At 42.3% G+C, this 23,860-nt stretch overlaps 1 protein-coding gene across 1 annotated transcript in view; it reads left to right on the top strand.

Moving 5' to 3' along the window:
• LOC143277788 (uncharacterized) overlaps positions 1-22,292 on the top strand; it is a 37,041-nt gene extending 14,749 nt beyond the window's left edge. Inside the window, exon 7 of the mRNA XM_076582691.1 lies at positions 22,269-22,292. Coding sequence (XP_076438806.1) covers positions 22,269-22,292 — 24 coding nt within the window. The remainder of the gene's footprint in view (positions 1-22,268) is intronic.
• Positions 22,293-23,860: the final 1,568 nt, after the last annotated feature.

Consider the following 23,860-nt stretch of genomic DNA (forward strand, 5'->3'; position numbering starts at 1 on the left):
TCTGACAATACACCACATGTAGAACATTGCTTTCTGTCTGACAATACACCACATGTAGAACACTGTTTTCTGTCTGACAATACACCACATGTAGAACATTGCTTTCTGTCTGACAATACACCACATGTAGAACATTGCTTTCTGTCTGACAATACACCACATGTAGAACACTGTTTTCTGTCTGACAATACACCACATGTAGAACATTGCTTTCTGTCTGACAATACACCACATGTAGAACACTGCTTTCTGTCTGACACAATACACCACATGTAGAACATTGCTTTCTGTCTGACAATACACCACATGTAGAACACTGTTTTCTGTCTGACAATACACCACATGTAGAACACTGTTTTCTGTCTGACAATACACCACATGTAGAACATTGTTTTCTGTCTGACGATACACCACATGTAGAACACTGTTTTCTGTCTGACGATACACCACATGTAGAACACTGTTTTCTGTCTGACGATACACCACATGTAGAACACTGTTTTCTGTCTGACAATACACCACATGTAGAACATTGCTTTCTGTCTGACAATACACCACATGTAGAACACTGTTTTCTGTCTGACAATACACCACATGTAGAACACTGTTTTCTGTCTGACAAAACACCACATGTAGAACACTGTTTTCTGTCTGACGATACACCACATGTAGAACACTGTTTTCTGTCTGACAATACACCACATGTAGAACATTGTTTTCTGTCTGACAATACACCACATGTAGAACATTGTTTTCTGTCTGACAATACACCACATGTAGAACATTGCTTTCTGTCTGACGATACACCACATGTAGAACATTGTTTTCTGTCTGACAATGTGTGAGGAGGGGAGGTGAGATGGGGGTTGGGGGCCGGGGGGGGGGAGGATGGAGCGGTGGGGGTGGGGTGAGGGGTGAGGGGGGTGGGGGAGGGGTGTGGGGGAGCGGAGGATCAACAGATCAATATTCCCACACGGCACCGGCACTGCAGCCTGACTAGGAAGCGAAACGTGTACTGGATCAACCCCCCCAGCATCTCTCACGCCGCTCTCTTTGTCTTGAGCAAACAGCCTGACTTCACCTGCCGTGCAGAACTGGTCCTGCAAACACCAGTCTGCAAACTTCTTTTTTTTCTTTTTTTTTTTCTTTTTAGGGTTGACATCGGGACTAAACAGTCTGTGTACAGAACTATTCCCGATGCAGAGGCACGCTAAATTTAAAAAAAAAAAAAAAGAAGAAAGAAAAAAAAGGAAGAGTCAAGTCGACCGAACGACGGTGCTGGTGTTTACAGCGAAAACATCGTGGATCTAGGACTGACGTTGAGGAAAACCACTCACGACGTTAGCTGGAACCGAAACGGAAAGGAGCAGAGCCACTGTTTAGTGTTGAACCCATTCTGAGAACCGAAACGGGAAGGAACAGAGCCAATGTTTAGTGTTGAACCCATTCTGAGAACCGAAACGGGGAGGAACAGAGCCAATGTTTAGTGTTGAACCCATTCTGAGAACCGAAACGGGAATGAACAGAGCCAATGTTTAGTGTTGAACCCATTCTGAGAACCGAAACGGGAATGAACAGAGCCAATGTTTAGTGTTGAACCCATTCTGAGAACCGAAACGGGAAGGAACAGAGCCATTGTTTAGTGTTGAACCCATTCTGATCAGCCCCTTCCGTCCGGAATTGGTTAATGGTGCAGTCTCCAGTTTCTACGCATTCTAGTCTCGTTGTGCATGGGTTAAATCTAAACATGAATATATTTCATATCTGAAATGTATCTTCTACAAATTTATTATATCTTCAATAAATGTTTTACCTGACTGAAAACATGGCACGGGGTTGGACATCCAACATGTGTAAGACTAATCGTTTGTGTTATGATGATTCTGAAAAAAAAAAAAAATCATCAGAAGGGAACCCAGTCCATGCTCTGAGGTTGGTTGTGCTGTGTGTACGAGACAAGCACTTAGCCGTGTTTATTTTGATAATCCTACATTGTGCTTAAACCAAACTCCGCATCTTCAACTCCAATGTGAAGTCAATTCTGCTCTATGGATGCAAGACATGGCGGACAACACAGAAGATGCAGAAGAAGATTCAGACATTCTTCAACACCTGTCTGAAGCGCATCTACAAGATCCGATGGCAGGAGAAGATCCGAAACGAAGATCTGTGGGAGCGAGCGGGACAGGAACCAGTGGCCAAACAGATACTGCGGAGGAAGTGGGGCTGGATCGGACACACCCTCAGGAAGGTTCTACGTCCAGCATCACACGCCAAGCCCTGACCTGGAACCCGCAGGGAAAGAGGAAGAGAGGCCGGCCTCGCAACAGCTGGAGGCGAGATACCGAGGCAGAGCTGAAGCAGCAAGGGACCAACTGGACTGGAATGACCAGAACAGCCCAGAACAGAGTGCGATGGCGAGACGTCGATGGCGAATGCTCCACCAGGAGCGATGGGCAAAATGAAATGAATGAAGGACAATGTGCATGGAACGCACTGATATTATGATGTGTCAGGTATATCTCCGTTCATACTGAGATAACCGCAACACGGTATCAGTTTAGCAGATCGAACTTTCTCATTGCTGTTGTGTTTGTTTTTGTTTTTGTTTTCGTTCAGAGCAAACCAACAGAGCAGCAATGCCTACAGGACGGATGGAAATAGTTGTGTCTGAAACAGAGCAGCCAGATGTATAATCAGCGCAACACTAAACTTCCCCCTCCACCCACGCCCTCTCCTCTCTCTCACACACAAAGAGAACGACTGTTCTTCGCCGGAACCAGGCTGTCAACATGAGTCTGTGGATCCAGACAACACCGCTCTTGTTCAAACAGTGGGTCAGTGGGGAGGGTGGGTGGGTGGGTGGGTAGAGGAGTTGTTGGAAAAGGAGTGGAGTGTGGGTGGGGGTGGTGGTGGGAGGTGTAGGGGGGGGGGGCTTGGAAGTGGGGGATGGGGGTGGGGTGGGGGTTGAGCACGGGAAGGACAACCCCAACCCCCCCCCCCCCTCACCCCCCCTCCCTCCTCACACAGAGCCTCATGCACAACCCACCGGAAAGGGGAAAGAGAAAGTTGACAATGTGTTCTGAAAACAGAACACCGCCATTGTTTTCTGTATCTAAAAAAAAAAAAAAAAAGGGGGGTGGGTGGGGGGTGGGGGGGGGCTTGGTTGGGGGGAAGGAAGGTGGGGGGGGGCAATTAACCACATTTATTCACAAGCATCTGTGCATAAAAATGATGAGTATATTAGATTTAGATATATATTTTTTTTAATCAATTTGATAAGCAGGCACGTATTGTATTCTTACCTCAATGTGTTTGGGGACATTAATTTAAATTTTTTTTTTTTTAATTAATCACCAGAAATGTCCATAATGCATGGCTGCGGAGAATCACTGCAACATCACGACTCTTCTGCCAGATGCCAGGCTGACAATTTCTGGATGCAGAGAAATAAATTCTTCAACTCACGCAACCAGCTCTATATTAAAAAATATATATATATATATATATATATATATATATATATATATATATATATATATATATATATATAATTTTTTTTTTAAAGACAACGACAACAACATCAGCAGTAACGATAGTCAACACACAGAAATCCACATCAACGTGGGAACGAACTGATCCCCTCCGACGTTTTTCTCAAATCTCTTGGACTCGCTCCCATGCATGTCTGAATTTTATTTATCTTTTCATTTATTTTTATTTTTTGCTTGTCATGGCATGTCTACTGCACACACACACACACACACACACACACACACACACACACATACGCACGCACGCACGCACGCACATGGCCACAGGAGATGACTTCGATCTCCCCTTCTGTTTTTCGACCTCTCATACCCCGCCCCCGTAAAGTGTGTGTGTGTGTGTGTGTGTGTGTGTGTGTGCGTGTGAGAGAGAGAGAGAGAGAGAGAGAGAGTGGTAGTACGGTGTATTGTATGTTCGTACTATGTAAATAAAGAACACTCTCCCATCAGTTTGTACAAACTAAAAGCTTTGGATGGTTCCCCATGTATTGGAAGAATTCGTTTCACTGAATAAACTTCTATTATATATATATATATATATATATATTCACATACATATGTACATATCAATCATTTCTACTTTTAATGGCTGCTTCTTTTGTGCAAAGCAACAATTGTTTTGCTGTTGTTGATGTTGTTTCAGTTATTTAGGGTCTTTTGTTTTTTCTCTCTCTCTCTCCTGTTCTTGCCAGGTTGGTTGAACAGAACATGGGCTTTGTCTATCATCAGTCGTGATCGAGAAGGTTGAAGTTTGGGACAGTCTGATCCACCCCGGCACAGGAAGATAGTCAATCTTAAGAAATAGTGTTCATGTATGTATGTATGTATGTATGCTTGTATTTATTCATTCATGTGTTTATCTATCTATCTATTAAGAAAGGTTGATGTTAAGGACAGTTTGATCTGACAAAGAGAGGGGTTTTTTTGTTTTTTTTGTTGTTGTTTTTTGTTTGTTTTTTTTAGCTATCTTATCTTCAAAATTCATATCTGTTCATTTGTGTATTTATTCATTCATATTCGTGACAGAGTGGCGATGACAGTGCTTCATATACAGTTTTTGACTCACTTGTGTAAACAAAGTGAGTCTATGTTTTAACCCGGTGTTCGGTTGTCTGTGTGTGTCTGTGGTAAACTTTAACATTGACATTTTCTCTGCAAATATTTTGTCAGTTGACACCAAATTAGGCATAAAATAGGACAATTTCAGTTCTTTCCAGTCATCTTGTTTAAAACAATATTGCACCTCTGGGATTGGCACAAAAAAAAATTAAAAATGAAGCTTAATTATATGCAAACTGCATTTACTGTTATATTTATATTTTTTGTATTCTCTAAACTTGGCACTTTGACCTCTTATTCTGACACAACAACAAGAGGAGTCATTATTATCATTTTTTGTTCAAACAGGAACTTCTTTTGCTAAGCATGGAATTTTTCTTTATTTTGCAAACGTTTTGGTGCAGATAGTAAAAAAAAAGGGAAATTACTCTGTAATTAATGCTAGGGGACTTAATTTGCTTTAAACTGATCTTTCTCATCTTAAACATTACATTTTGAAATTAACTCAATACATAAAAAGCTTGGATTTTTTTTTTTTTTTTTTTTTAAGTGTATCACAAGTGAGTCTTGAAGGCCTCGCCTCTCTTGTTTGTATTGTATTGTATTGTATTGTATTGTGTCGTGTGTTGTTGATGTTTTGTAATACATTACTTTTAGACTGTATATTGTTGTGTAGCGTATAAGAATGACTGTACAGGCACGTTGTATCTATTGATTCGTGTCGTGCCATGCAGTGTCGTGTGTTGTATTGAGCCATACAATTCCATGCAGTGTCGTGCCATTCCGCGCAGTGTCGTGCCGTGTGTTGTGCCATTCCACGCAGTGTTGGGTCGTGCGTTGTGCCATTCCACGCAGTGCCGTGTGTTGTGCCATTCCACGCAGTGCCGTGTGTTGTGCCATTCCGTGCAGTGTCGTGTGTTGTGCCATTCCACGCAGTGTCGTGTCTTGTGTTGTGCCATTCCACGCAGTGTCGTGTCGTGTGTTGTGCCATTCCGTGCAGTGTCGTGTGTTGTGCCATTCCACGCAATGTCGTGTGTTGTGCTGTGCCATTCCACGCAGTGCCGTGTGTTGTGCCATTCCACGCAGTGTCGTGTCTTGTGTTGTGCCATTCCACGCAGTGCCGTGTGTTGTGCCATTCCGTACAGTGTCGTGCGTTGTGCCATTCCACGCAATGTCGTGTGTTGTGTTGTGCCATTCCACGCAGTGCTGTGTGTTGTGCCATTCCGTACAGTGTCGTGCGTTGTGCCATTCCACGCAATGTCGTGTGTTGTGTTGTGCCATTCCACGCAGTGCTGTGTGTTGTGCCATTCCGTACAGTGTCGTGCGTTGTGCCATTCCACGCAATGTCGTGTGTTGTGTTGTGCCATTCCACGCAGTGCCGTGTGTTGTGCCATTCCGTACAGTGTCGTGTGTTGTGCCATTCCACGCAATGTCGTGTCGTGTGTTGTGCCATTCCACGCAGTGTCGTGTCGTATGTTGTGCCATTCCGTGCAGTGTCATGTGTTGTGCCATTCCGTGCAGTGTCGTGTGTTGTGCCATTCCACACAGTGTCGTGTGTTGTGCCATTCCACGCAGTGTCGTGTGTTGTGCCATTCCGTGCAGTGTCGTGTGTTGTGCCATTCCGAGCAGTGTCGTGTGTTGTGCCATTCCACACAGTGTCGTGTGTTGTGCCATTCCACGCAGTGTCGTGTGTTGTGCCATTCCGTGCAGTGTCGTGTGTTGTGCCGTATCGTGTGTCGTGCCGTGCCGTGCCATGCAGTGTCGTGCCGTTCAATGCCCTACTGTGCCATGCAATGCAGTGCCGTGCAGTGTCGCGTCTCGCGTCGTGCAGTGCTGTGTCTCGCGTTGTGCCGCGTCCACACGTGTGTGAACACACACACACACACACACACACACACACACACACACACACACACACACACACACACACACACACAGCATCTTGCGCACACTTTTAATAATGAATCCCATCACCGCCTTTCGAGAGAGGAGGCCGGTTTGACATGCCGTAGACCGATGATATGGACTGAGGCACGTGCTCACACAGTGTGCATCGTCCCCGAAGGCGGAACGTGGATACCTTAATGGTAGATTTTAAACGGTGGCGTAAGCAAAAAAATCACACACACACACACACACACACACACACACACACACACACACACACACACACACACACACACACACACACACACACGCCCACCTCAATTTCCTCCACCCCCATCCCTCTGCTGTAGATTCGTCAATCATGAAGTTGGCCTGATATTAACATAACGATATTTTGTGATCAGAACAACTGTCACAAAAGCACACATGCATGGCGAGACCGTTTTGTGAACAGTTTACCAGCAGCTCTCTCTCTCTCTCTCTCTCTCTCTCTCTCTCTCTCTCTCTCTTCCGAGCAGCATATCATTTTGCATGGCAATGTATATCTATCTAAACTTTGATCTAGACCTATCAGTTCTTAATTTTATACATAGATTTACATGTTCTTATATTTATATCTTAATCACTATATTCAACTCTTTGCTTCAATGTAACTGTTTTGTTGTTTTTAAATAAAATTGAAAAAAAAGCAACTTCTGTGCATCCATTTCTATTGATAGTTTGTGCACACTCGGAGAGAGAGAGAGAGAGAGGGAACAAACGAACGACATTTTATTTCAAGAGGGCAATGGAATAAGCATATTATGCTTGCTCACATCCGGCCCTATAGCAAAAGAGAAAAAGTCAAAACATTCACAAAGCAACATTGTCAAAAATACATACACTTGAAAAAAAAAAAAGTATGAATATTCATATACAACACAATAAAGGCATGAATAAACAATAAGGATGAAAAATGAGATGAGGAGAAGAACAGGTAAAGACTGAAGAAGGTAAAGAAGAAAGAGACAGACACACAGACTGATAGACAGACACGGACAGAGGAATAAACATAATTATCAACGTTCAAAAGTATTGTAGATAACGACAGGGATACAGCACAATCATAGAATTTTCATTAGGTATGCACGATATGTGTTTTGGAAAAGAGGATTCCTCTTCTTCTTCGTTCGTGGGCTGCAACTCCCACGTTCACTCGTATATACACGAGTGAGCTTTTACGTGTACGACCGTTTTTACCTCGCCATGTAGGCAGCCATACTCCGTTTTCGGGGGTGTGCATGCTGGGTATGCTTTTGTTTCCATAACCCACAAAACTCTGACATGATTACAGGATCTTTAACGTGCGTATTTTTATCTTCTGCTTGCGTCTACACACGAAGTGTGATCTTCTGCATGCGTATACTCACGAAGGGGGTTCAGGCACTAGCAGGTCTGCACATATGTTGACCTGGGAGATCGGACAAATCTCCACCCTTTACCCACCAGGTGCCGTCACCGTGATTCGAATCTGGGACCCTCAGATTGAAAGTCCAGCGTTTTAACTACTCGCCTACTGCGCCCATCTGAAAACAGGATGCTTTTAACGGAAAACAATATTGCTCCCAAAACATATCCTAGGGGGACACCAAAATTAATGGATAATAAAGCAGATGTCGATCCGTTAGCTAGCACAATTTGTTTACGTTCAGACAGAAATAATGAAGTGAGTTATAGTGTATTCAAATGTAGCCAAGCACTCAGCTGGCTTCAGATACTGCTTCATGCACGAGCCTATAGCAGACGCCCTTTCTGCAGCTAACACACCAGTCTTCAATAATTTGTGCAGAATGTAAGACGCCATTCACTGCACAACTAGTGTTGCTTGATGGCTTTGACTGAGTTGAAAACTGTGTTTCTGACACACCATATTCAACCAAATATCTCTTTTGTCAGATCAGTAAACTACAAGCATTATATACTGGCATAATTGTCTCAATTCCATCTTTAAATCTATACCATTTGTGTTTGCCTACTTTAAACTGATTTAACGCTATGATCTTGTTAAAGCTGACCTGTTACAGGTGACTGAAATGAAGATTGTAAATTTATCTTAAATAATCAACACTCCATTTTATACTCATTAGAAAGGTGGTGTTGAGATCTTTGTTTTGTGACCAATCCGACGTAAATCAGTTCAGGAATCATTTATAAATGTATCACTAAACACCTGACAACAAACACAGATTATTCAAATATTCAGGCCAATAGGCGTGCTTTGCTTCGCAGCACACACGGTTGTCTTTGCAGTTCGTGTGACTTGCATAAATAGCAACAGCGTGTGACCGGTGATCACTTTTCACCTGAGCTAGCTAGCTGACCAGTGACTATGTGTGTCACACACAGCATGTGTCGCCCCAACAGCCAGCGTCTCCCCACGTTACTGTAAGTCCTCCATTTAAAATGTGTTGATGATTTGTAAATTGTAAGTTTCAACACATGTGTTCATATGAGTATGCTGATAGCATTTAAAGTGATTACTCTTGTTTCAATTATTGCTTTGTCAGGCAGTCATAGTTCTGCTCATGACTGACCTAATCATCATGCCATCATAAGCTCGTAGACAGCTTTCAGTTCTTTGGAACGTCAGTCAGTGACATCTCTGCCCACTGGTGGTTTGTTCCAATGTTCTGAGGAATGGGGCATTCCTTCTCATTTGCTCCCACTGATGAACACTAGGCGTATCTTACCCAGCTTTCAGAGAAGATTTAAATGTTGAACACAGGCTGTACTTAACTGTGTTTATGTTTGATGCAGCCGATTACTTGTGTAATTTCATTCACCAATTAATGGTCAAGCCATGATAGTTCTTCCAGTCATTGTATTGAGCACTGGCTATCTGGTCTCTCAGTTTGCCAGTATTTTATCTAAGCTACTTATTCTATTGTCTTGTTTATTATCCATGTATTATTTCACATGTTGATCTCAGTTATACTGCTACAGTGTTTCACTGACTCTCAGTGCCATAGCTTCACAGTTACGGTGTGCTTCTCTAGTATAATGTGAGTGTAATGTTCTGTTATGGTAATTACAAGATAGTGTATGGTTAACATCAGTGATTGGTTAAAACCATCTGATATGTATCACAGTCTACTAATTGCAATTTAGCTATCATGCTCTCTCCTATAAGGCTTACTTCAGTATAGTGCTACGTGATAACTGATTCATTTGAGTCACTGATGACACAGTATAAGCTTTACAAAATTGATACTGTCAGTGTACTTTCACTAAATCATCTTAGCTTCAACCACTGTAACTGTACTATTTAAATGTATTAGAAATGTCATGTGCTGTTGGTGTTTGCATTATTTATGTTATGTTGTTGCCTTCTCCAAACCAAGTGATAGTCTTTCCATTGTAATATATGATGTGCTTACTATCCACTTGCATTCCTGACATTTACGTATTGACATTTTTTGTTTGTCTTTTAAAGGCATTGTCTTTTCTCTTCTTCTTATCTCCTCCTGATATTGTTATAAAACAATAGGGAAAAAAAAAACCTTTTGTGTCTGGCCTCTACATATTTCTGGCCTGTGCACGGATCTTTTTTATCCTTTGATTCAGTAAATCATTAAGTCTTTTGTACCATCCCCTTTTTAATAATACCACTCGGGTTCATGACATGGCTACACAAAGATAAACCATCAAGCTTAAATTTTCGAATCAGGAGAGAAATATCAATTGCATGAAAGGCCTTTGCAAAGTCAACAACAAGAGCTCCAGTGATTTCATTGTTGTTCGTGTTAGGAAGCCACCGATCTATTAAACATGTTATTAGTTACAACGGCGAAACCGCACATACGAATGTTGCTAAATTTACCGCAGAAGGGATGAATATTAGGGCTGGGTGACGGAGGGGTAGGGGTGGGGAGTTGGATGTATTCGTTCGTTCGTTCTTTAGTTTAACGTCTTTTCACTGTAAGTGATAATGGACGAATGATTGAGTGTGTGTGTGTGTGTGTGTGTGTGTCTGTGTGTGTGTCTGTGTGTGTGTGTGGTGGGTGTGCGTTACCATTAGGGTTGTATTTCTATTTGTCCAGAACATATGTCAGTGAAATTGTCATTCTCCTTTGTTTAGAGGGCTAATGCTGAATGGAAAAGAAAATGTCAGTGTCTGCTAGTGTCAGTGACATCTTCAGCAGGTGCAGATTCATCGCCAGGTTTAGGTTCATCACCAGGTGCAGATTCATCACCAGGTTTAGGTTCATCACCAGGTGCAGATTCATCACCAGATTTGTTCCACCGGGCCTTTGATTTGCCCATGAGTAAGTCACTAGTGGGAAGCACTAAACAGCATTGTCGTTAATTTGACAATTGACTGTTGTTGTAGGAGCGGAACGACTATGTTTGGTGTACTTTTTGTTTGTTTGTTTGTTTACTGTTCGTTTGTTTTGTTTCAGATGATGACTCACATACTGTGGGGCATATCATATACGCATATATTGTCATAACTGTCCGTTCGTTTTTTAAAGTTGTGTGTGTGTGTGTGTGTGTGTGTGTGTGTGTGTGTGTGTGTGTGTGTGTGCATGGAGACAGACAGACAGACAGACAGAGAGAGAGAGAGAGAGAGAGAGAACGACACACATACAGAGAGAGAGAGAGAGAGTCCAGAAGGTTGCATGGTTTTTTGTTTGGTTTTGTTTTTAAGTCTCCACGACCAGAGAATCTCACAACTGACCGTCCCTTCAACCCTAAAACTGTTAGAAATACAACAATAATTAATACAAAAAATAAAGATCTCTACTTCGTTGATGAAGTCATTGACATGTGTTTTCTTTTTCCAGTCGTAAAAAGCGACCTCCCCCCCCCCTCACCCACCAACCCACCGCCTCCCACCAGCACAACACCCCTCCCCTTCCCCGTCCCTCGCCTACCCCAAAGAATGACGTTTATTACGATTTGTTTTCTCATGATTAAGTCATGGACAGCTGTATCGTATCATGCATGACGTATTTAGCGAAAAACGAAATATATTACGTCATACTTTAAACCTCTTCAGTTCCCGTTCCGTCCACAAACAGCGCAGGTATGTTCGTTCAAACTGTCTTGATATGTCTTCCGTCCATTTTATTTGCAGCAACATGCACATCGATATTTTGACATCAGACATAAGATCTGAGGTCTTAATGACTGTGCATGTCAGAATTACGTCTTTCAAATCCTGGAGTTGGTTCAAAATTCCATGAGGTTTACCGAGTAGGCCAAACGATCGTTTTGAAATAATTTATGATTCTTGGCATCAACTAATTCTGCCCCCTTTCGTTACGCACTTATTCAGTAGTTTAGCCCAGTCTGTTGATTTGCTCAAGTCAAGTCTTTCAGTCTAACTAAAACATTCACTGAATCAACCCTTTTTTCCTGTACTTTTTAAAATATTTCTTTGATTTAAATTTTACCAACAGGGTTGTTAACCGAGTTAACGTGTGGAGCAAGTCTGCTCAGTCACTTCCTCACTGCAGGAACACTTAAGGAGTTATTAATAAACACAGGAAAAATTTTGGCTTCCAAAACTTTCACGGAATAACTCGGGGTTTTTTTTTTGTGTATTTTTTTGTTTTGTTTTGTTTTTTTTTTTTTTTTGGGGGGGGGGTTGGTTTTTTTGGTGTTTTTTTTTTAATGGTACAGGTACAGAATTTGGGACTTTTTTTTTTTTTTAAGCCTTTTTGGCTTTTCTACGCCCCTTCTTAATATAGAAATAGTTTAGGGTTGCATACATGCGTATGAAATTTTTAAAATGTTCATTCATCAAAATCGAATGGTTTTATTAATGATTTAGAGTCATTGTCTAGAAGATTCTTGAACTGGTCAATAGTTTTAGCTGTTTTTGTTGAATTATTCAGTGCATTCCATCCTTTAACTGCTCTAAAGCTAAAAGAAAACTTAAGAATGTTCTTGATGTGAACAACAAATTAAAAAACCAAGTTTTTTAAATTCTTTTTTATGTTCACGAATGAAATATAGCTGATATTGAGACAGCGAAACAACATACGCATATCCCTCAAACAGAGACAGATATTGAAGGGGGCATAAGAAAAAAAAAAAGGTCGTAAGGCCTGGGCACACAACCTCCCAGTCTACTACCATATTATGTCTTCTCAAGTGTCACGGCTTTTAGGCTTTATCAGCCTTTTGCCTGATCAATAAGGACTTTTTCTTTATTCCTTTTTTCTTCTTTTTTTTTAATGACTTTATATAAGAGTGCGCAATTACTAATGTTATGCCTATAGCCTTCTATGGAGAAATTAATCCATAATCCTTCCGGTGTTTATCTAATAAATTCTTAAAACTGTTAAGCGTTCCTGCAGTGACAATGTTACTGGGCAGATTATTCCAGAAGTTAACAACCCTGATACTGCTACTAACAAATTTCTTCACTGGAAGCTAGACATAACATTAGTAACTACGCACTCAGTCAAACACTCGTATTATCCATAAACAGACGAACAAATTCCTAATGATCAGCCAAATGGCTGATAAAGCGTAAAAACTGTAACATTGATGTTGTATGACATGATATGATGTGGTATGATATGACAATTTGGTTAATCGACAAAGCCATACAGTGTATACTCGTAGTTAATATTTAGGCAAACTGAATAACTGACTTTCATCTCACTCTGTAAACAAATACGCTTCAAGCTAACAAATGTTGGCTACATGCAGCTGAAAATAACAAAAAGGAAACCACGCACATAAATGCATTTTCATGGTGGACTTGGACAAATATGCAAGCGTTCAGAAAACAAATCAGCAGAGAAATACACTTTGATGAGAGAGAGAAAAAAAAAAGTACAGTGATCAAGGGAAAAAAAATCAAAAGAGAAATGTACTTTGTACAGTTTAAAAAAAAGAAGAAAAAAGACTCCTCTCTCTCTGGCCTTATGTTGAATAAATCGTTCGTTCGTTCTCTCTCTCTCTCTCTCTCTCTCTCTCTCTCTCTCTCTCTCTCTCTCTCTCTCTCTCTCTCTCTCTCTCTCACACACACACACACACACACACACACACACACACACACACACACACACACATGCTATAAATCTTTCGATAACTATCCTTCCAAGTATCCACTCCTCCACTTCCTGTTGTTTTTTTTTTGTTTGTTTGTTTGTTGTTGTTTGTGTGTGTGTGTGTTTTGTTGTTGTTGTTGTTTTCATCCAATCATCTGGAAACTGAATGAATAGTATTAGGCATGCGCAAAAAATACAAAAAGTAGGATGAATGGACGGACGGATGGATGGATGGATGGATAGATAGATCGTTGCGTGCAGTGAGAGTATAGATATATGAAGTCTGAGAGAACGCCATCTGATACTGTGGGTTTATTCCACTGGGCCTTTGATTTGCCCATGTGTGTGTCACTGGTGAGAAGCACTGAACTGCCATTTGATGACTGGCTGTTGTTGCAGGAGCGAAACGACTGTATTTGGTTTGCTTTTCGTTTCATTCGTTTTATTATTTTTCTTTTTTTTTTTGGGGGGGGGGTGAGTTTTTTGTGTGTGTGTTTTGTTTTGTTGTTGGTGTTGTTGTTTTAATTCACTCTCTACTTATACTGTAGTGATGCGTTCTCTAAATCTGGGAGAATAACCAGATATGAGAAAGTAATACAATCAGTCAGTCAGTTATGCCCATCACTCCCCCCGGAGCATAGGCCGCTCACAACAGTCCGCCAGAGTCCTCTGTCCTGGGCTGCCCTTTCTAATCGTCTCCAGGTGTGCCCCATCTTCTTGGTGTCTGCCTCGAGGTCACGTCGCCAGGTGTTTCTTGGCCTTCCTCTCTCTTCCGTTTGCCCTGGGGATTCCATTTCAGTGTCTGCCTGGTGATGTTACTGTCTGGCTTCCTCAGGGTGTGTCCGATCCATCTCCATCTTCAGCGCCGAATCTCGTCTTCGGCTGGCAGCTGGTTGGTACACTGCCACTTTCCTGATGGTGGTCTTTGTTGTCCTCCATGTCTCTGCTCCATACAGAAGGACTGACTTGACGTTGGAAAGTAAAACAATACCTAATCAAAATGTTAGAATAAAAACAATGATAATATAATACAGTACAATGTTGTGCAATACATGTCAGTCGGTCGTGTTTGACGATGACCACCAGAACAGCAGAGGAGGCAACTGCTGTTCCAACTATTTGGGCTAGGATTTGATATAAGTGAAGAATGTCTTGCCCAAGTTACTTCCCCACTCTCTCGGCCAAGAGGGTTTCAGGACAGTCGGCGCTGGGGATGATTCCCCGCAAAGGCCAACTGGCCACCAGGGCTGCAGCACTAAGAGCCAGTGCAATCTTGCCTCCTAGTTTGAGAGTCATAGTCCCTCACTAAGCTGCAAATGACTTACCATTGCAATGGAGAAACTTCAATTGATCATACAGCTTTCACTTTGCTGTTGGCCCAACTGTAAACTTATGTCAATCTGTGATATAAGCTGAGCGTTGGGAACAATACAATACAATACAATACAATACAATACAAAATGTTTAACAAATGAGCTGAAGAAACAAAAACTAAAATTCGTTTCAGACATGTACCACTTGTAAAAACCGTCTGCCCACAAAACCGGAAGCAGCCGTCCCCTGCAAACCTGCAAGGCGCAAATTGAGTGACCCTTTGGCTGGTTGGGACATCGCGGTCACCAGAGTCACAGTGCAGGGGACGAGAGTTCAAGAAATTCCATTGACCACTCCCACTCATCATTACAATGTCTGACGCTGCCAACCCAACCAGCTCTGGTGAGCCAGAAAGGGCCGGAAACCTTTGCGACCCCCCACCTTACTTACCTGGCTCAAAGAGTACGAAAACTTTTGGCTTTGGCTTGAATGGACTCAAAAAGTATCCTGAGGTACGTATAGGGTGCACGGTAACTCATATTCAAAGAAGGTTGATTGATTGTACAGGCTAATGATGATGATAAAAGATGTCCATAAAGTGCTGAATCCGAATTGTACAGAGCAAAATCAGAGCTTTTGCATTATAGTCGTTCACACACGCGCATGAAACTTATCGATGCATGTTCATAGAAAAGATAAAAAGCGATTTAAAATAAAATATAAAATTAAAAAAACCTTTGGAAATACAAACTTGGTCTGTCGGAAATGGAGAGGGGGGATGGATGGAGACGGTAAATTTTGTCTTTTTCCTTCTTTGAGAGAGGTGTGCTTTGAGACCAGACTTGAAGGAGCTGGGTGTAGAGATGTGACGAAGTAAAAGACGGAGCTTGCTGCTGATATAACGTCCCGAGACAGAGGAAAAGCAGCGGCCAGTTGAATGTGAACTGAATCAATGGCAACACAGACCACAGAAACAGTAGATCCCCATGAAGTTGGTGGAAGAGAGCCAGATGGGGTGTAGAGGTGAAAAGCGAGATGGGGTGTAGAGGTGAAAAGCGAGATGGGGTGTAGAGTTGAAGAGCCAGATAGGGTGTAGAGGTGAAAAGCCAGATGGGGTGTAGAGGTGAAAAGCGAGATGGGGTGTAGAGTTGAAGAGCCAGATGGGGTGTAGAGGTGAAAAGCGAGATGGGGTGTAGAGTTGAAGAGCCAGATAGGGTGTAGAGGTGAAAAGCGAGATGGGGTGTAGAGTTGAAGAGCCAGATGGGGTGTCGAGGTGAAAAGCGAGATGGGGTGTAGAGTTGAAGAGCCAGATAGGGTGTAGAGGTGAAAAGCGAGATGGGGTGTAGAGTTGAAGAGCCAGATAGGGTGTAGAGGTGAAAAGCGAGATGGGTGTAGAGGTGAAAAGCGAGATGGGGTGTAGAGTTGAAGAGCCAGATAGGGTGTAAAGGTGAAAAGCGAGATGGGGTGTAGAGTTGAAGAGCCAGATGGGGTGTAGAGTTGAAGAGCCAGATAGGGTGTAGAGGTGAAAAGCGAGATGGGGTGTAGATTTGAAGAGCCAGATGGGGTGTAGAGCTGAAGAGCCAGGTGGGGTGTAGAGTTGAAGAGCCAGATAGGGTGTAGAGGTGAAAAGCGATCTTTCTTTCTTTCTTTTGCGTTCGACAGTTACACAGTCAGGGTCGAAGTCCGAGGGATGCCACAAACTCGGACGTCCGGCGAAGATCGGCTACCGTCCCCCAGAGCTTGGTGTTGAGGTCAGCACCCCAAGGCCAGGACTGCTGCCACATCTTCTCATACAGGGGGCAGTCTTGGAGAATATGGGATGGGGTCTGGTCAGCCTGGCCGCAATCACATAGGGAGGTGGCTGCCACTTCAATCCTCTTCAGATGTGCTCGGAGGCCGCAGTGTCCTGTGCGAAGGCGGTAGATGGTAGTCTGGTGTCTCCTCTCCAGTGTCCTGATGGGATCCGGGTGTGCCTGGTAGCTCTTTGGAATCTGCTGCGGAGGAGAGTTTTTGCTTCCTCATACGTGGCAGGAACGGTTGGCTGTGTGAGCTGGCTTCCTTCCTTAGCAAGGTGGTCTGCACGCTCATTGCCTGGGAGGCCTACATGGGCAGGCACCCACTGGGGGGTCGTTGCGGCTGTTTGGGTAAGGGTTGCGAGGGAGGCCTTAAGGGACTGGATCAGTGGACCAGGATCAGGGGAGTCAAGGGCCTGGAGTGTGGACATGGAGTCAGTGAAGATGGAGATGCTGCCAAGGGGCTTTCCACAGGAGGAGAGGAATTCTGCTGATGTAAAAAAGCGATCGAGATAGGGTGTAGAGTTGAAGAGCAAGCTAGGGTTTAGAGGTGAAGACAGTCATGGAGATGGAAAGGAGCAGATTTGTTTGTGCATTTCAATGAAAAAAATAAGTCTTTTTGATTTTGTGCGAGATAGAGAGCCAATGGAGAAATTGCAAGAGAGGAGTGATGTACTCAAATCTTTTTCTTTCTGATGATAAGTTGAGCGGCAGAGTTTTGTGTACGCTGAAGAGAGTAAATGATGAACCAGGTAAACCAGACACAAGAGAGAATGAAAGAACCGATCGACGAGTTTAGATACTGCATCAGTGGACAGGTATTTTCGAATAGAAATGATGCGCCGTTATTTACAGTTGTAGGACTGGAAGGTCGAACTGATAAAATTTACAGTGTGTTGTCAAGGACCGACAACACCAAACTTCTTGACTGAGTTAGAAGGAGGGGTGGAAGTATTGCCATGCTGGGTCGACTCGGGAGTCAATGGTGATAGACGAAAGTTTTGATTTGGTTCCAACGAGATTTGCTTCGTTTTTCTCGGCAATAAATTATAATTCATTCTGGATAATCCAGTCCCGAATGTTCAGGAAGTAGTCAGATGATTACAACAGGACAGATGATAAACTTTCAGAGGTGTCGCTTTGCTGAAGTTGGGTGTATTCTGCGAAGAGAAATGACTGACATTGTGGTGGTTTATAGTTTCAGCGCTGGGAACAGTACAGGGCCCCAAGCAGATCCTTGTGGAACTCCATGTTATAGTTTAGCAGGTTCAGGATGGCAACTATCAAGTGTAACAGATTAAAATTGGTCGTTGAGGTAGGATTTGGATGAGCTGAGGACGGTGTCATAGATACCAAATAAGACTGGAAAGAAGAATCGAATTATGTCTGGTGTCAAAGACGGCTGACAAGTCGAGAAGAGTGGGAATGGTTCAAAGATTATATGTTCGTGTGAAATGAGCCCTTTTACTATAATAAAACCACATATGTTCATTTTACACGTCTGGTAGTTATCACTCAAAAAAGTTTTTCTGGCTGTCTGTCAGTTTGTACAAGACCTCAATGTAAACCTAATAATATAACTGATAAGATAACTTTGGGAGCTGTCAGTAACGGAACCGAAAGCTGGGTGATTGTTGATCGTTTATTTTCGTCTTTCTTTCTTTTGATTTCTGTTCTTTCTTTCGTTCAGTTTCCTTCCTTCTTCTTTTTTTATTTTATTTTAATTTTAATCCATTCACTTTTTGTCCTTTCTTTGCCTTTCTTCCATTCCTGGTTTGTTTGGTTTTTTTTATTGTTTTGTTTGTTTTTGTTTGTTTTTCTTCATTCACTCTTTCTTTCTGTCGTTTGTTGTCAGCTGATACCCGTGGTGTCTATCGTGAGCTGTGCCGTCATGGGCGCCACGAGCTTCATGCTCTACAGCCTCTTAAAAAAACCAGACGTCCAGTGAGTCCTGAGCGAGATGGGGGAGGGTGCGGGGGGGTGGGGGGGTGGGGGTCCGATTCGCCCCTATTCCCGATTGGCCAACTCTTTGATCACGGTGCCGCCATGGCCCTCACTGCTGTGGCTGGCCTCAGTCTTGAGAGTTTGATACTGTTGTCCTGTTTCACCTACTGCCCGCACACAGACACACATCGCCACACAAAGTCACACACACACACACACGTGCGCATACACACACACACACACACACACACACACACGTGCGCATACACACACACACACACACACACACACTGACGCACACACTGACGCACACACACACTGCGTATTCAGAAGAGTTTTCGAGTATGTTTGTGGAAAGACACCAATGCCACACGACTTACGCATGAACAGGCATTACTTGAATTCATTGATTCATGCAAAAATAAGGATATGTGATCTAGGGTGCGAAAAAAAAGAAAAAAAGGATTTCCACGAAATGTGAAGGACAGTGCAGTGGTTTCGTGACATCTTCAACTGAATCAGTAATCATACAAATTCCTGCAGTGGTCAGGGATTTCTTCTTCTGCTTCTACTTCATCCAACGGCTCGTGTTGTCAGGATCTTCAATATTAACATGTTGGCAAGCCTGTGTACATGATTGTGCGTTAAATCTCATACCCATATAAGCATACGTACGGCTGCTCGCACGTTAGCTGATATATACATAAGATAAATATTTGCATTATTTTCATTTCCTGCCAGAGTTTTCCGTGGGAACGGCTTTTACAAAACGGAGTGGGAAACCGTGAAACCGACCGAGCAGCGAAAGGTAATTAAATTCACGACAGCCGAGTCCATCTTGTAGTATTTAACTTGACCATTACTGAGTGGTCATAGACAAATAAAAGTCATTCCATGCGCTCTCTCTCTCTCTCTCTCTAGGTGGTTGTGTGTGTGTGTGTGTGTGTGCTCTGTTGTTGTATTTGATTCCAATCTTGCTGCTATGCACATGATGAATATTTTAACAAGTTCTGTTCAAAGTTTGTGGAGGAGTGGGGGGAGGTGCAGGCTAATGTGTGTGTGTGTTGGGGCTCATGTAAGTTTATTTGTATTTTGATTGTGCTTTCATATCTGTGAAACTGCATGTTTGTTGCATATCTGTTATGCATGTGTGTGTGAATGTGTCTGCATGTTTTACATTTATTTGCTTATTTACCATCATTGTTGTCCTTTTTTTGCGCTTAGAGTTGACTTCATCAAGATTTTGCGCCTTATAAATATCGTTATTATTAGTAGTAGTAGTATTTCTATGTATTTATATATTATTTTTTATTTATTTATTTTATATACTGCTTTTGTGGGGGAGGGGGGGGCGGAGTTTGGTTTTTTTTTTCTCAAGGCCTGACTAAGCGCGTTGGGTTACGCCGCTGGTCAGGCATCTACTTGGCAGATGTGGTGTAGCGTATATGGATTTGACCGAACGCAGTGACGCCTCCTTGAGCTACTGATACTGATACTGTTAAAACATTTTCTATTTGACTATCTGGTGTCTGCAAGCAACAGGAACATAATCATGATCAGTGTGTGTGTGTGTGTTCTGTAGTCCGATTCCAATCCTACATGAATATTATAACAAGTTATGTTCAGACATTCTCTTTTTACCTTTAACTGTCTGATGTCTGCCAGCAAGAGGAAAATAATCATAATAAATGTGTGTGTGTGGTGTGTGTGTGTGTGTGTTTGCTTTGTCACCTTTCCAGCTACACGTTATCAACCCAGACCTTTACAAGCCAATCCCTGATTTGGAGGAATTGAAACGTGAAATCGGCAGCTTCAAAGGCTGAGCCTTTCCAGCTTTCACATCACTTTTGTAAACACTGATACTCACTGAGCATCCCAGCATTTCATGTCTGCTTCACTGTCTCTGCGACTTGTGGGCATATTCTAAAAGTCTCTCCCTCCATGTCTCTCATAATCGGTCTGTCTGTCTTTCTCTCTTTCCCCTTTTGTGCAACTTGTGGTCAGAGAAGTACTCTGAGCAGCACAGCAGAGAGTTCTGTCAAACTGGAAGCAAACTTGAAACCCTTATTTGGTTCTGAAATAAAACTACGGGACGAAACTGATCTGAGACTTCTGAATCTATCTACACACATACGCCCGTGTGTGGTGTGTGTGTGTGTGTGTTTAAATACATATTTTATAAACCCAAGTTGCAACACAGGCTTCTTGGCTCGGAAGTTGAAATTCCATACTACTTTCATCCAAGCCTGTCACTATGTTAGCTTTGAAGATAGTGCGAGACACCAGCTCTATCCTGCTTGCAAGCTTCTTTTTGTTTTCTTCTTCTTCCATGACATGGTTTCCACAGATATGACCAAAATAAATTTCATACCTTTTTTTAAATATAAACCTGGCAAAACAGACTGAACATTTTCCATTCCAAACACAAAGCCCAGCTGAATCCAAATTGGTCTGCTACACTGTTGACAAGAAATCGACGGATATCCCAGTATTGGTGTTAAGTTTTTCACTTGTACGTTTGTTTCTGAACATATGAAGCTCTTTGTTGCATGGTAATGGTTAAAGTTTTTTTCCCCCCTATTTCTTCCTCTTTTTTCCCCCTTAAATTCAAACACTTTCCAGACCATGAAGATCAAATCATTTTTTCATATTTTTCCAGCCCTGGAAATGGCTCATTTTTCCATGACTTTTCCAGCCTGAGCCATCCAGGACTATACAGACCCTGTGGTTAAGAAAGCTTAGCCTAAGTGAAAAACAAACAAACAAAAAACAACGAAAAAAACCCAACAACTTGGTTTTAGTACTTTTACTGATGCCAGACAGAACATAATGAAAGAGGAACACTGTGTTCTCTCCCCATGCAAAAAACAACAATAAAACCCCACTTGGTTTTACTGATGTGGGATGGAACTTCATGAAATAGGAACACGACTGTGTGTGTTCCCTTCCCATGCATTCTGGAGGCAAAATAATGTCATGACTTGAACTTGGAACTCTACCTTGTAATTTTGATTCCATTAACAAACACCTGCAATGCCAACTGATGAATATCATAACAATATGTACGTGTACAATTTGGGGTTCAAAGCATGGTTTACTATGAACTTGACACTGGACCAAATATGTGTGCATGTGTGGGAATGCATTTACACGTGTCAGCGTGCGCAAGTTTGATGAAGGAGGTCTGTTTTCGTATCAATTTCAGTCATCTGCCTTGTTCTTGTTTTACACTTCCATTGTATTTCACTTTTAAGTGTATTTACATATCTGTGTTTTCATTTTAAGCTATTGCTTTATACAGAACTAGGGTAAGCTCTCCAGGGCTGGCCCGCGCATTGGGTCTGCACACAGTTCAGGCCTCTTGTTTTTTTAAATATGTTTTTAAAGCAGATGTGGTGTCGAGTGTTGTAAGATCAGTCTGCACACTTTGACATCTCCTCCAAACTGGTATATCAGACTGAATGTGGCTCATGTTCCAGCACTAGCAAACCACAGAACAGTAACTTCTCTTCCTACTTCCATGGATTGCAACTAGACGCACTCATTTCTTTCAAACAACTAGCTTTTCCATGATCACTCCCCCCCCCACCCCCACCCCCCTTATTTTTCCCTTATCTCCATGTCACTGCATCCAGGTGAATGTGACTCAAGACTGAATGTGGCTCATGTTCCAGCACTGGCAAACCACAGAACAGTAACTTCTCTTCCTACTTTCGTTGGGTTGCAACTAGACACACTCGATTCTTTCAAACAACTAGCTTTTCCATGATCACCTTCCCCCCCCCCCCTTATTTTTTCCCTTATCTCCATGTCACTGCATCCAGGTGAATGTGACATGATTTGTGGAATCTTGAATATTCTGTCTTTGCTTTCCAACACTGAATGTGGATCTGTACATGATGGCATGAAGACAAATCAGATCATGTCACACATAGACCAGCCAAACATTCCAGCACTGATAATCCATCTGGGGTAATAAATGCGCAAACAAATCTATGTAACACTGGACTGGAAGATTGCGAAGAAGTGCACTCTTCAACTCTTTCTTTACTAAAGAATGCGTATCCAGTCCTACCGTGCACAACACCTGTTTACTAAGGACTGCTTTTGCTGTCTATGATTTTGGAATTTTTCAACTGGTGATAGAACAACCAATACAGAACTAATTGTCACAGTGGCTCCTGCATTCTAATTGGCATGTGGGTGTACTGTTAAGGCTCTGCGTGACATTGACTCGTGAGCAGACGGTTTGCTTTGCACCAACAATTACATGCCAGCTCTGTTTACCACATGTGTGGCAACATAGTGTCGATAGGTACTTTGTCAGGCACGCACAGTGTAAGAACTCCTTGTTGAAGCACCACAATGACAGCAAGTTGTTATCACATCAGTATCAAATTCTGAATGTCATGTGATGACTCACAGAATATGTATTTTCTCCCTGTATGCTGTACCAACAAATAATTACGTAAATAATTTATCTTATTGGTTTTGCGTTTATCTACAAACTAGAAAATATTAAAGGTCTATCTTTTCATTAATGTTTAATGATTAAGGAACAACACTGCACAATAATTCTGTTTCGGGAGGGGAGGGGGAAGTAAGGGAAGTAATCTACCAGTAAAAGTAAACTGGTACTGAAACGATTCATATCAGAACTTGCCATCAGTAATCCAACAGCAGTTGTGCCCTTCTCAGCACCAAGATTGATGGGTGGATGCAAAACATTCACTCAATCAATTATCATGCCAATTAAAGTGTTGCAACCTTGGCCCAATTCACAGCTTGTATCAGACTGACATAAACTTACAGTTGGGCCATCCGCAAAGAATTGAACTGTATGATCAAGAGTTTCTCCACTGCAGTGGGAGTTCGTTTTCAGCTTAGTCTTTTGTGAAGGACTAACGCAAACTAGAATGCAAGATTGCACTGGCTCTTAAGTTAGTGCTGCTGCCTTGGGAGCCAGCTGGCCTTCAGGACCATCCGTCAACTGTCCTAAAACTCTCTTGGCTAATGGAGTGGGGATGTAACCAGGGCAAGACACACTCCACTAAAATCAAATTCTCACCTAGACAGCAGCTGTCTTCTTTTCATCTGCTGTACAGACGGTCACAGTTCAACACGAATGATTATCATACAAGTTCACCGACACATACATATGGACCTTAACTTGGAAAAAAATGCATGAACCCATTAATACTTCTGCTCAACTTCTCTACATTGGCATATTTCCAATCAAAAAATAAAAAAGGAAAACAAAAAAACA

This window comes from Babylonia areolata, chromosome 35 (genome assembly GCF_041734735.1).
Source record: "Babylonia areolata isolate BAREFJ2019XMU chromosome 35, ASM4173473v1, whole genome shotgun sequence".
NCBI classification, from domain to species: Eukaryota; Metazoa; Mollusca; class Gastropoda; order Neogastropoda; family Buccinidae; genus Babylonia; species Babylonia areolata.